This window comes from Seriola aureovittata, chromosome 12 (assembly GCF_021018895.1).
Source record: "Seriola aureovittata isolate HTS-2021-v1 ecotype China chromosome 12, ASM2101889v1, whole genome shotgun sequence".
Taxonomy (NCBI): domain Eukaryota; kingdom Metazoa; phylum Chordata; class Actinopteri; order Carangiformes; family Carangidae; genus Seriola; species Seriola aureovittata.
The window spans coordinates 1212936-1226919 of NC_079375.1; the positions used below are offsets into that span (position 1 = coordinate 1212936).

General features: G+C 40.7%; 1 protein-coding gene across 1 annotated transcript; it reads left to right on the forward strand.

Moving 5' to 3' along the window:
* Window positions 1-70: 70 nt before the first annotated feature.
* frrs1a (ferric-chelate reductase 1a) lies at window positions 71-13444 on the forward strand. The gene is made up of 17 exons (XM_056391095.1): window positions 71-167; window positions 544-686; window positions 862-956; window positions 2274-2421; window positions 2545-2661; window positions 2801-2872; window positions 3049-3147; window positions 4415-4565; window positions 4959-5072; window positions 5288-5403; window positions 5482-5568; window positions 6207-6304; window positions 6562-6620; window positions 6707-6850; window positions 6951-7009; window positions 12076-12200; window positions 13108-13444. The coding sequence occupies exons 1-17, from the start codon at window positions 71-73 to the stop codon at window positions 13442-13444; spliced, it is 2061 nt and encodes a 686-aa protein (XP_056247070.1).
* The last annotated feature ends 540 nt before the right edge of the window (window positions 13445-13984 follow it).

The window sequence follows — 13984 nt, forward strand, 5'->3', positions numbered from 1 at the left end:
TGTGTCTGTGTGTTACTGGGTGCCAGCACACTGCTATGCCGATGGCAAGGTCACCAAAGTCTGTGGCAGCATGGAGCCCCACCATGGTGCCCCTGGTCAGACCACTGCCAGCCCTTACCACCTAGCAACCAACACAACCACGTTCAACCCTGGAGATCACATCAAAGGTGACTAATAACTGCTGTTCAGATAGAGATGTTAAATCCAAACCATCATATAAAATAATATAAAATGCAACATTTCATCCAAACTTAAAGGAAATCCTCCTTAAAACAGGATTCCAAATGTCAGTTTATTTTAAGTTTTTAAATATACACTTGAAAAGGAAGAACTGTACATGTCATCTCAGTCTTTTATAAATAGAAAATTTGACCAAACTAATCCAATTAAAGAAGAATTGAAGATTAAGCCTGGTCAAAATACAGGGCTTTATGAAACTTACGACTACCGGTATAGGTTAGTACGTTATTTATTTAGATGTCAACAGTACATGCTTGTGTTAATACATCTTTATTCTAATACCTTCATGAAAACACTTTCCAGTTGTTCTGTCTGGAACATCATACTTCGAGGGCTTCCTGCTTGAGGCCAGAGATGCAGCCAATCAGAGCTCTGTATCCACCATTGGCACCTTCACCCTGACCAATCCCAACAGGACACAGCTGCTCACATGTAATAAGCAACAGGTGTACATATGCACACATGCACACAAAATAATATAGTAGTGGGGAACACACAAAGATTATGTTCCCATTGTTCATCACAATCCATGCAAGAATATTACACAAAGCAAATATGAAAAATAACGTGTGTGTGTGTGTGTGTGTGTGTGTGTGTGTGTGTGTGTGTGTGTGTGTGTAGGGATCAGCAGTGAGCCAAACGAGTGATGCCAGGCAGACAGAGGTGACTGTCATCTGGAAAGCTCCTCCCGATGCTCCCAGTGAGGTTCATTTCTTGTGAGTTTCATTCTCTTTCTAAATGCTAATTCAAAACTAATCCATGAAACCTATGTTGAACAGCATCTACTGTGATAATCACAGATGCAGAAAAAATAGTTTACAGTTTACGCAGTTACACCGTTACACCGTTACACCGTTACACAGTTACACCGTTACACAGCTCCACAGCGTTAAGTGTTATTAGCAACATTAGCCTGTGTAACTTCATGTAACTGAGCTCAGTGACTGAAAGTAGCTAGTCAAGCTAGGACAGGTGGCATCTATCTCTGTGCTGTTTATGTTTTGACTGAACAGGAAGTGAATATACAGTAGTATCAAGTTTCACTGTAAAAATGACAGAGCAAATGCAGTGATATAAAATCTATAATTGGATAGTATAAGAATATATATATATACTGTTCAGTCATACAGTAACACGACAGAACAAGTTATTTTAGTATTAAAGCTAGCTAACTTGTCTGCTAAGTGCACCATTTAAAGTTATATGAAATATTTTTGTGATGCAATGCTGTTAGTGGTTTCTAATAGTGCTCATAGTCTCTCTTACTGCAAATTTATGATAAAAAAATAAAATACAACAAATTAATAAAGTATAATGTACAAATGCCAAATGAATCACACGACAGCTATTTGCCTCTTTTTCATCCGTATGAAACAGCTAATGGCTACTTAAGTGCCTTGTTTTTTTGCGCTGTACAGGATGGTGCAAAATGTTTTCTTGCACCGTAATTGATAAGTGCCACAAATCGGGTGGTAAGCCGTCAGGCACTTATTAACCAATGTATGTTTCCATAGTTACGCTGATGACACATAACTTTACATCTCTGCTGAACCAAAATGATACTGTAGCTATAAAGTGCATTTCCACTTGTTTTCTAGCAAGATGATGCTGAAAGACTGATTTATCATCTTTATTTCCAGCCGAATTACTGTAATGCACTTTTCATTGGCTTCCCAAAAAAAAAATGTAAAACTCTGTGGCTCAGCTGTAAACCAGAACAAAGAGGAGAGAGCACATTAGTCCAGTTTTTACCCTGGGTGCAAATAGTGTCAACCTAATCTTAATGATGGCTCCATTTCCACATGGCTCAATTTCAGAGACCAATCCATATTGAAAGCGTTTATCTGTGTGTGAAAGTTTCTCATTAAACACTCACCTTGATTTAACAAACCAGTTTCAGTTTCCTTACAGCACATGGAAAAGTTAGTCTATCTTAATTTTAGGAAAAGTTGTGTGTCTGTCTTGACATCTTCTTGACATCATACTTGACATCTATCTAAACATTTTGATCTGCCTGTGGGTATATTTTCCAGCGTGACTGTAGTCGCCCACTACAGTGTATTTTGGGTGAAGCTGCCTGGACCAATCATTTATCGCCACGGTGTTACACCTCACCCAACTCCGCCCACCACTACACCTCCTCCGATACAGACGACCACACCCTCTATCCTGCCGGGACCTGTGCGTGTTTCAGTGTTTGAACGAATGATTGAGACATTGATTTCCTGTCTGGACATGAAGTGATCAATAAACCATATAGTAAACATCAATATAATATATTTCCTCCTCATCTTTTATGTTTAGTTCAATTCTGATGGCTGTGGCGAATCAAAATCCTGCCTATTAGACCCTCCAGGATGTGATCCACAAGATTCTCACTGCTTCTTTTTGTCCATGACCACAGACAGACCAGACAAAATGGTTTGACATTAACTTTTTGATTTACTAATACAGTCAGGTGAACATGCGTCATGTAGCATTTTAACATCAATAACATGGAGACATAGAAACATCTGTATCTTTATTATCAGAATAATGTAATCATCATTGTTCTCTGCAGTCTGTGACATTCGAGCTGAGTGGCCCAGCGGAGGGATATGTTGCATTTGCTTTGTCCTGGGACACATGGATGGTGAGCCAGTCAGTATACAGGCTGATCTTCATTGTACTTTGAGCTATGATCTTATTGTGAGAAGAACAACTTTCTGTTACGATCCATTTACATGTTGTACCTATGTTAACCCGAGTATGACAGTATATGCTAAATATATGTTATGTTTTTGCATGTGTGTTTGTTTGTGTGTGTAGGGCAACGATGATGTGTATATGTGTGTAAAAGATGGGGACAGAGTATCAGTGAGTGCTGCCTTCGTTAGTGGACGAACACACCCTGACGACCAGACACAGGTGACAAAAGAAAACACACTCAGGATCAATACAAGTTTTCTCTGAATTAATCCACTGTGACGTTAGCAGGAAGTGCAGGAGCAGACAACACTGAAGACTGGATATCAGTCACGATGTGGTTAGCTCAGCTTCGAGTCAAAGGGAAACAGTTAGCCTGGTTAAGACGTTCATAGACTACTAAAATGCTTTCTTATTTATTTCGTAGTGGCAACGTAATCACTGTCTGGGGTATGTTCAGAAGTGTTTTTTTGCATCCAGAATCAGACGCTGTCAACCTTTTCTGTTTTAACTAAACCACAGTCTTATAAAGCAGGTGTAGGTTCTATATTAATACTGTGAAAGTATCAAAGCCTCAGTCCACAGAGAAATGCTCACAGCCTGTATTCAGAAACTGAGCCTTAAAACCAGCCGTCAGGACTTCTGGAACTTTGTGATGTCACAACAAAGCAGTCACCACCCTCAGCCATGCCCCAAGCCCCGCCCACCTGGACCCACCATTCAGCCTTGCAGGATTTGGTTTCTCTGAGCGTTTTACCTGAAATCTCTTATATCTTTTATTGGATCACTCAGAAAACAGTCAGCCAATCAGAAAAGCAACTCAGAGCCTCCCCTCTTCTGATTGGCTCACCGACCTGTTGTTACTAGAGCTCCAGAGATAAACCTGAGAGAGGAGATATAAAACTACACTGAGATGGTTTTTAGGTCTTAAAAACACAAAAATATCTTCTTATGGATCAACAATTCAAATAAAACACAGGAGAAGAGGAGAGCTTTAACCAAATGCTGAGAGTCTAAACATAACCATGAAAAATATTGAATAATGCTTAAGTCTCTACAATCTGCAAAAGTCAGCCAAAAAGACTGGATATTTTAGCAGAAAACATTCAGAGCATTCAGTATCAACATTTGTGAGTTGTCAAACACATTATTTGTGCATAAATATCATTTCTAGAAGACAGGGTTGGCAAAGTTCAATACTACATATTAACACCTCTAGAGGCCTCTAGGCTTCATTCATCATGTTAGTATAATCTGTACACCAACAGAAATGTAAAAACCTGAGGCTGTGGTTCAGGAGGCATTAGAAGATGGGTCTTACCAATTGTATCTGGCAACCAGCGCCACAGGCTAGCTGCGTCCTGTCTTTAAGCTTAGCTCGGCTAACCATATCATGAGTACAACTCTGTGCAATATGAATGTCTTCTTGGACTTTATGTCTCAAACCACCAACATGTTGTTTTTGTCCTCTGTGTGAGTGTGTGTTTAGTCTGGGATCTCCTCAGTATTATGGCGGCTGGCAGATGGAGTGATCCAATGCAGGTTCAGCAGACCAGTCAAACTGGCCGATCAGGAACCAGGCCGCTATGATCTGGACCAAGAGTACTTCCTGTTTCTAGCCAGTGGACATGCTCAGTATGGTAAGAGATGTCTGAACGCAGTGACCCTGAACCCCTGTGTCTTGTGTCTTAAAGTTCTTATCAGTCTGTCAGAACTTTATTGTGTCACATGACAGTTTAATCAGCAGAAAATCTTGAAACGTGTCTCAGTTTTATTTTTACAACATGATGTCATTAAAGGAGCAATTTGTAAGTTTTGATATTGCAACATAGCCGGTAAGTAAGCATTAACAGCTGTTTACTGACCAGTGTTTCCAAGAGCTTCAGTTATTAGTTCAGAGTAAGTCAGCCTGCTGTTGTAGGCTTTATCTGACTTAGAATATCTGAGATTCCTACAATATCTGTTAAACAAGAACCCTGGAAATGTTCATGTAGCACATGTGTTGAATGTCCCTCTGTGTCTCTTTCCTCCAGGTAAAGTAAGGAAACATAGTCAACAACCATTAGTCTCCAGCCACAGAAAATGTGTCACTGGCCCCCCTCAGGTCCTCACAGGTTCCCGAGGACCCACCATTATGAAAATGCATGGTGGGTTGCGTTCTTCATTTTTCCATTGATATCACTAAGAGTTAACCCAAGGATATGTTATCCAGGCTCAGCCAGGTTTGATTCCATTAGTTTAAGAGTTATCTACAACATATATGAAATACGTCAACATGATCAGCATCTGAAGGAGGTGGAGGTGATGCAGTATGTTTCAGTGTAACATTTACTGTTAAGCTGAACCTCCTCCACCTGTCCAGGTGCACTAATGCTGATAGCCTGGATGCTAACCGGGAGTGTTGGCACCTTCATCGCCAGCTTCTACAAGTGTGACTGGCCGAATCAAACTCTGCTTGGGCAGAAAGTCTGGTTCCAGGTAGATATTATTATATTATTTTATTATTGCCATTTCTTTCACTTGATTCTTGGTAAAGCTTTGTGTGTGTGTTTGTAGGTTCATCGAGGCCTGATGATGCTAACTGTGACTCTGACCGTTGTAGCCTTTTGCCTCCCATTTCTCTACAGGAAAGGTTGGAGCAAGGTACAGTACACACACACCTATGCATACACACAATATGGGGGGGGGTGGAGGGGAACTTGGAGGATGAGACACACATACATACTTTTTTTTTAAACTAAATGTGCATGTGCATCCGTGTGTGATTAGCGCAGCTCGGCCGTGCAGATGAGCCACCTGGGCGCCCTGCATGTCTGACTCTTAACTCTGATCATTATTGTTGTTTTATCTGTTTCCATCATCTATATAATATGATATGAGACAATCTATTAGCCCTAGCAAGACATCTAGTGGCAGCATTCTGGATTGCTAGCTTATCCTGCTAGCATGGTGTACATGTGTGAGAGAGAGGTACTGTATATGATATTGTACAAATGTTGTTTAGCTCAGGGTTTTCGCTTTCACCATTTACATCCTCATCATGGTTTGTTTATAGGTTGTCAGTGGGATGGGGGTACAGAGCTTGACTGGCAAAATGTAGGCTATATATTTTATATTTATAGTCAGATACTGACCAGATGAGTATTTTTTCTGACTGGCATCATTTTAAAAACAGCCAGGATTTACCAGTAAAAATCACAATAACAGGAAACATGGTGAGTTATATATATAATCTGTATATATATATATGTGTGTGTGTGTGTGTGTGTGTGTGTGTGCAGCATGCAGGTGTCCATCCCTATCTTGGCTGTTGTGTTGTGGCGTTATCTCTACTCCAGCCAGTACTGGCTGTGTTCAGACCACATCCTGACTCTCACAGGTAAACACTGTTTACATTTTATTTAATAAAGAGTTTACACATGGTGGGTTTTTGAAGGCTCATCCTAGTTTAAGAGTGAATATTCTTAAATAGAATTTTTTACTCCCCTACAAAAATGAAATAAAAGGATTTAGTATTCATCATGTTCAATTGTGATACTGGTATTTCAGAGGAGTTTTTAAAGTCTTTAAAGTCTTTAAATGTATATATGTATGAAAATGTGTGCAGCATCAGGTGTTATTTGTTTCTCTCTCCAGGAGGTTCATCTTTAATTGGGCCCACTGGGGACTTGGATCTGTGACTGAGACTGTGGCAGGTGAGTCCACTGATGTTTTGTAAAACACCTTCCTTTTATCCCACCTGGTTGTTTAAAGTTACACCGTGTTCTCTGTGTGACTACAGTGGCGGCCATGTTCCTGGGTACACGTCAGTCATCACTGCTCCTCCCCCAGCCATGGGCAACACATATTTTAATTGCCTATGTCACATGGCTGGCCTCGTTCAGGCTCCTCCTCCTGATCCACGAACGCTTTTACCTGAAGAAATGTAGGGAAACTTTCATGAAGCTGATCGTGAACTCAGTGTTTTATTGACAGACGTTTGAGGGATTTTGTGATATTTTAACTATTGTGTGTTTCACTTACAGCTCTAGGGTCAGATGACCAACAGGCCATTCTTCCTGACCAATCAGAGCCCAGTCGCAGGGTGGGTACCTACTTCACGCCACCACACAAACAGATTTGTGTGTTTCATTTCATATCTATTTCTAAGTGAAATAAGTAAAATCATTTATTGTTTTTAACTGAGTGGCAACTAATCATAAAGCGACACATCAAATATGAAACTATGTAACTAAAAACATTAATAATGGTCACATTCCATTTAGGTGCCCCTGCTATTGTGCATGCTGCCTGACAGATATGGCTCACTGACACATCTGAATGCACCTTAATGCAACAGATAACTGTAATAATATTTCAAATATGAATGCAAGGATCAGAATTAGCATATTTCCCCCCAAGGCCATTAATTTGAAAAATCCCATTATCCACTAGAAATTTAAAAAAGGGGCCATTTTCCAAGATGGCCACCATTCCATGGGAAACAAATATTTTACCCCAGAGTTTTACAAATTTGGACAGATTTCAATGATTTTGCAATTGAATCATGTTTTTGACCATGAGGATGTCACAATTCTTAATATTAATTAAATTTAAAAAAAAAAAGTTTTTGTGCTGATAAGGTTTTTGACCTGTCCCCTTGGTATGATTGTTCTAATACATCATTTTTAATTTGTAAAATGTATAAATAATTAAAATTTTCACAGGATTCATTTTTTACAGTGTACTAAATATTACCTTTTACATTGTTAAAATATATGATTTGATACCTAGATCATTCATATCAGAAAATTGTGGGTTATTTATTGCAAAAAATAAGGGTTGTCCCTTATTTTTCCACACAAAAGGTGACAACCCCAATGAGCACACAAATCCAGACAAGAGCACACTGAGAAATAGCACAGCAGAGGACTGCGTATTATTACTCTTTTGATAAAACATGTTAGCCATGTGAAAATTCAAGATTTTAAAGATGGCTGACATTTCTGGCGAGGAAATTGGGGTTTTTTTTTGCAATAAGTTCATCCACAAATCTTCTCATATGGATAATCTAGGTGTCAATCATTTTAACAATGTGGAAAGTGGAATTTGGTACACTGTAAAAAAAATAAATAAAAAAAAACAAAACAAAAATTACTCTACAAAAACACTTGCTAACTAACTGCTTACGAGTTAGCCTAGAGAGCTAATGTTAAGATAAGTAACAAGTAAATACACTGTCGACTCTAAAATAAGTTTTGGTTCATCATTCATAAATGGTTTGCATGGTTTGTGTTTTATGCAGAATTTTGCAAAATTTGAAATTGCACAAATAAAGCTCTGAGGAAATTTAAGACTTGTATTTGACATCATCACAGTCTCAAACACATGATTAAATCGCAAAATCATTGAAATCTGTGTAGTGGGTAAAATTCTGTGGTAAAATATGTATTTTCTTTGCCAGAAATGACGGCCATCTTGAAATTTCAAGTGGCTACTGGAATTTTTCAAATGAATGGCTCCAGAGAGATAAACCAATTTTGGTGCTTTTATCTACATTTGAAAGATTATCACAGTCATCTGCTGCGCTAAAAGGTTTTCTGGCCGCTGAGAGAAAGACCTTTTCTAACTCCGACCATACTCTTTATTTTAGGGCTCCTTCGTGAAGTCTATCATCCTGGCTGTCTTGGCTCTGGGAAACACTGGTCTCCTCGTGGCCTTGTTGTCATCTATTGTTGAAATCTGACATTAAATCACTAACTGTGACACACTGTAGCCTTTTTTATTCACGGCTTGGACTGCAATCAAACTATATAATTCATTCAAATGTATTCTACGGTGTGTTTCCTGTTCATCATGTTCATATTCAATTTCTGGTTGTATTTGTGTTTTTAGTTTAGCGGTTTGTGTTAGTTTACGATGACTGTTCTATTCTTATTGTCAGTGGCATCATTAATGTTTAATAACAGCGCTATAGGAGCTAATTTAATAATTCATGGAAAGAAAACTCTTGAATCAGCAAAATACTACAAATGCTTAATATATATTTATGCTTATAATCACATTTTTGTGCTGTTATGCAATAGATTTGTCTGCCCTCTGTTCTACACTCTTTCTTCTACAGGGTCTTCAGTCAGACAGTTTGTAGGTGGTTTCAGAGTCATCAGGTTCTGTAAATACACTGTGGAGTAACATAAATAGTGACATGAAAAATGTACTTTTGAATACTTCAGTATTTTTTAAATCAAGTACTCCAGTACTTTCACTCAAGTAAAAATCTGACTGAACAACTTTTATTTTTATGGAAGTCATATATGATGAAGAGGGTCTATACTCTGGTTCAAGCTGATTCAAGTAATGGAGCTCTGGACTTTGTCCACCTCTGAAGGTTTCACATGATGTAGTTGATTGTTGTAACCTGACTGAAGAACTGCAGAAAAACTCCTTACTTTTTTGTTACTTATTATATTCAATGTGAATGTGATGGTGAGACACAGTGAACAGCGGGGGGAGCTGAGGAGCTGGATAAAAACTACTTCTCTGGAGCAGATGGCAACAGAGTAAAATTATGGGAGCTCATCATCATCACTGGATTCATCATATCACCAGTTTGATGTATGAAGTCTGTATTCATCCTGAAACCTCCACCAGACACGATGAGAAAACACCTGTAGTGTCAATTCATGATCCTGATAATCATGAATCTGACTGTGTGACTAAATATAAAATATTCAGACAGCCTGTTATCAAAGTAGAAAGAGTCCTCGAGCTGGTTCAGACCTCACAACCACGTCAGATAGATACTGAGGTGCAAGACCACGTACGGCCTTAAAAACAAGTATTAAAAATTTACAATCAATTCTAAAATTTACTGGAAGCCAGTGTAACGACCTCAGCACAAGTGTTATATGGCCGTAGTTAAAAGTGTGACAGCTGCATCCTGCAGTAGCTGCAGACGATCCAGATGTTTTTTTTTGGATATTCCTGTGAGCAGTGTGTCACAGTATGGCTTGAAATAATAAATAAAAAAGGACTGATGAGTTTTTAAGCATCATCCTGGGATGAAAAGCTCCTGACTTTTTGAATAAAATTGATCAAATGATAAAAAACAGTTTTCACTATGTGGCCTATTCGGGCCTGAGCACTGACCGTGTGCATGGATTACATGGTTACAATCATTCAATGGAATTAAATTATCAAAGAAAAAAGAGAGAAAACATATCAATAATAATATTAATATAATAGAATACATTCACTGTTGTTTGTGGAGTTTGCATGTTCTCCTCATGCCTGCATGGGTACATTACATCACATTAGGTTAATTCTAAAGTGTCCATAGTGTGAGTGTGATAAGCAGTATAGGTCAGCAAGACAACCTGCTCTGTGGTGCAGCCATGAACATTCATTTCCAGTATTTCAAACACCCAACACCTAATATAAATAGTTTGAGTCCTAATCCGTCCTCATTGGCCCGTTGTTCTTTTTATTTGCTGATTGTTTTCAGGTCATATCACAGATATCATCTTATATCACAGACATTATTCACTGGCTCTCAGCGCCGATCTGACAACAAATCTTTCTTGACTAAAAGTAAAAGGTGACTGCTGCAGTTGCTGCTGTGGAACCAGTGACCATTAGAAATAAAATGCTCTGCTTCCATCTCTGCTTTTAAATCCAGGCTAAAGACACATTTTATTCACTGGCCTTTTTAGCCCACTAATCTTTTTATCTAATATCTATTATTCTGTATTTCTCCCTGCCATTTATCCAGAATTAGACATGTGGATCAGATCTAAAAGTCTCTGAGTGACTGAATGAAATGTCACAAGTCTTTTATTTTATTTATTCATTTTTTCAAATGATGCACCGGCAACAAGTGGCAGCAAGTCCGTGTAGCTCGTAGTTTTTTTTGCAATATATTTGTATATATTAGTATATTTTTTGTCGATTGATGTTTTTCATTCTATATCATTGTTTCGTCTGACGATGGAGAAAATAATGTGCACAGAGGAAGAACTCCTGGCTTTAAAGTTGACCAAATATGGAGTTCAACATCCCATACTGGCCGAGCTGAAGAAGTCGTACTGTGGATGCAGAGCCGGGGCTAAGCTAAAGGCTAGGAGATGAGATATAAGCCTTTTCTACCATCGATCCTCATGGGAAATGTCAACTCCCTGGCTAACAAGTGTGATGAACTGGACGCACTTGTGAAGAAGCAGCGAGCACATCGTGAGTGTAGTCTCATGTGTTTCACGGAGACCTGGTTAAAGACAAGACTCCCGACAGTTGTGTGGATTTACCCGGCTTCGCTGCAGTACGAGCGGACAGAGACGCCAGAGCAAGTGGAAAGAATAAAGATGGAGGACTGGTTCTGCTTGTGAACAATAGATGGTGCAACTCTGGTCATATCACAGTGAAGGAGATTTGAACTGTTGGCTGTCGGTCTTAGACTGTACTCTGTACCGAGGGAATTCTCACACATCGGCGCCATTGTAGTTTACATTCAACCACGAGCAGAGCCTGTAGTCGCGTGTGACGTCATTCACGAGACTGTTGCGAGAGTATAGACCCAGCACCCTGATGCATTCATTGCAATATCGGGGGATTTTAACCATGTCACTCTCACCTCTCACCTGACTGGCTTCACTCAGTATGTTGACTGTCCCACAAGGGAAAATAAGACACTGGTTGTATGCAAATGTCAAGGAGGCCTACACTGCTTCAGCTCTACCACTCAAGTGCATTGAACACCATCCAACCCCCCATTCTTAAAGACAAGCTGGAAGGGATGGGGGTGGATCTCTGCTTCACGTCCTGGATTGTGGATTACCTGACAAGACGACCACAGTACGTCAGGCTGGGTAACTGTGTCTCAGGGACAGTGATGAGCAGCACTGGGGCTCCACAGGGGACTGTTGTGGCTCCATTTCTGTTCAACCTGTATACGGCCGACTTTAAATACAACTGTATGGGGCGTCGTGTGGCTTAGTGGTCTCAGCAGGCGCCCCATGTGTAGAGGCTACAGTCATCGGTTTGAATCCCGCATCAGACGGCCCTTTACTGCATGTCATTCCCCCTCTCTCTGCCTCCCCATTTCCTCTCTCTCTTTACTATACTACCCAATAAAGACATAAAAAGCCCCGTAAAAATATACTTTAAATACAACTGTAGTCCTGCTACATCCAGAAATACTCAGATGACACAGCTATTGTGGCGAGTATCAGGAACAAGCAGGAAGAGGAGTATCTGACTCTACCAACTGCTGCCTCAGCACCAATCCAGATCCATCAGACCAGGTCAGCTGTCCAGTGTTGGTGAGTCTGTGTCCACTGCAGCCTCAGGTTGCTGGTCTTGGTGACAGGAAGTGGAACCTGACATGGTCTCTGCTGTTGTAGGTTGGACATGTTGTCCGCTCTGAAGCTTCTCTGCTCAGCATTTCTGTCAGCCTTTCTGTCAGCTCCAACCAGTCTGTCCATTCACCTCTGACTTCTGACCTCTGACCTCTGACCTGAGGAAGCAGAATATCTGAAACCAAACCTGAAGGATGATCTGAACAGATGGAGATATTCTCTGCTCTCAGGTGGGGAAGTGGTGCCTGCTGGTTTCACAGCACTTCTTTTCTCAGTATCAGACACAGAAATGTAAAGCTAAGCTTTGTTTGTGTAAAACAACATTTATCAAAAGTTCTCACCGTCAACAAAATAGATGAAGGGAAATCAGGACACTCTAAGTTCACTGTGGTTCATGCATAGTGAACTATTTCAAAGTAGTAGTTAAGCTGTAGTAAAGATCAGACTAGACTTTTGACTTGTCACAAGTAGATTGAGGGTAACACTTTACTTTGAGTCCCCTAGCGGTATATAAAGATTTAAGAGAGCTCAGGAAGGCCAGGAGACAGCAGAGTCTCGACTAAGACACAGGGCTTCGATAGGCATTGTAGCAACTCGACAAGCAGGCTCAGGAAACGTCCCACAACCTCACTATGATATGGCCAATGGCAAGTAGAGACACCATCTAGTCCTGGAAGAGGTGCGGGCAGCTGTTGAGGAGGGATGTACCAGTGGGATGGCAGGCATGCTGCAGCAGGGAGCAGGGACAAGGTGGGAAGGTTCATCCTGGAGTAACATCTGGCAGACAGAACCTCAGTGGATCAAGTTCATGGTCCAAGTTGTGTATGATACAGACACAACCAGGTGTTTGAAGGCAATTGCAGAGGGCATCTCCAAAGTATCAAGCATGTCCTCAGCCAGAGGAACATCCCCTTTATCAGGGCTGGGAAGCATCTACAGCTAAAGCCCAGATCAGCAGCTGGTCTGCTCAGCTCTCTGTCAGACTGGGAGCTGCGAGTCGGCAGCTCAAGTTTCTGGACCATGTTATGAGAACTTTGTTGAGGCCAGATGTGGTGCCATCATCAGCTTCTTCAGAGCACCCTGCAAAGGACCACACGGAAGAGGCAAATGAAACAGAGGCAGTCCAAGTACTAGGAGCTGGTGGAGCAGTGCTGGAGAAGTGGCTGGAAAGTGCACTGGGGACCCGTTGAAGTGGGGTGTAGAGGCTTTTCTGGCCACTAACCGTGCATGGTCTAACCTCTACTTAGCTGAAAAAAGGAAAACCATTAAGTCCACAATGGAGGCCACAGACAGGACCTCCAGAGGGCTTTGATCCATGTGCCAATGCTACTGGGACACAAGGCAGGGTGTGATCAACCCTGTTTGGGTCATCTGAGCGAGGGTGTATGATGTTGGAAGATCCGAAACAGCTGATGACCTCAGGACCATCACTGAGAATGTGTCCCAATGCATCCTGGGATGTGTCTTTGAATCAATAAATGGTTTATAATTCACCATAGTGCAATTGTAACAGCTAAAATTGTGATGATGTCATAACCAAGACCTCCATCTATTGTATTTCAGAGATATCTACTGAAATGAACATGCTAACCAACTAGCTGCATCCCAGGCCATTTTGTAATATCACTTTATGACACTAGATGCTGTGTGAGCCAGTGTAGTGCCTAGTCTGCCTTCAGGCGCACAAAGAAGAAGAGCTTCCGCTCTGACAAGAAACCACATTCAGGGGC

Excerpts from the sequence above, each read along its gene's own strand:
- frrs1a (XM_056391095.1), top strand. The coding sequence starts at position 71 with ATGGAGCCCCACCATGGTGCCCCTGGTCAGACCACTGCCAGCCCTTAC. Across the intron at positions 957-2,273 it reads CCCAGTGAGGTTCATTTCTT|CGTGACTGTAGTCGCCCACT; the intron begins GTGAGTTTCATT and ends TATATTTTCCAG. Across the intron at positions 7,010-12,075 it reads AATCAGAGCCCAGTCGCAGG|TCCTGCTACATCCAGAAATA; the intron begins GTGGGTACCTAC and ends ATACAACTGTAG.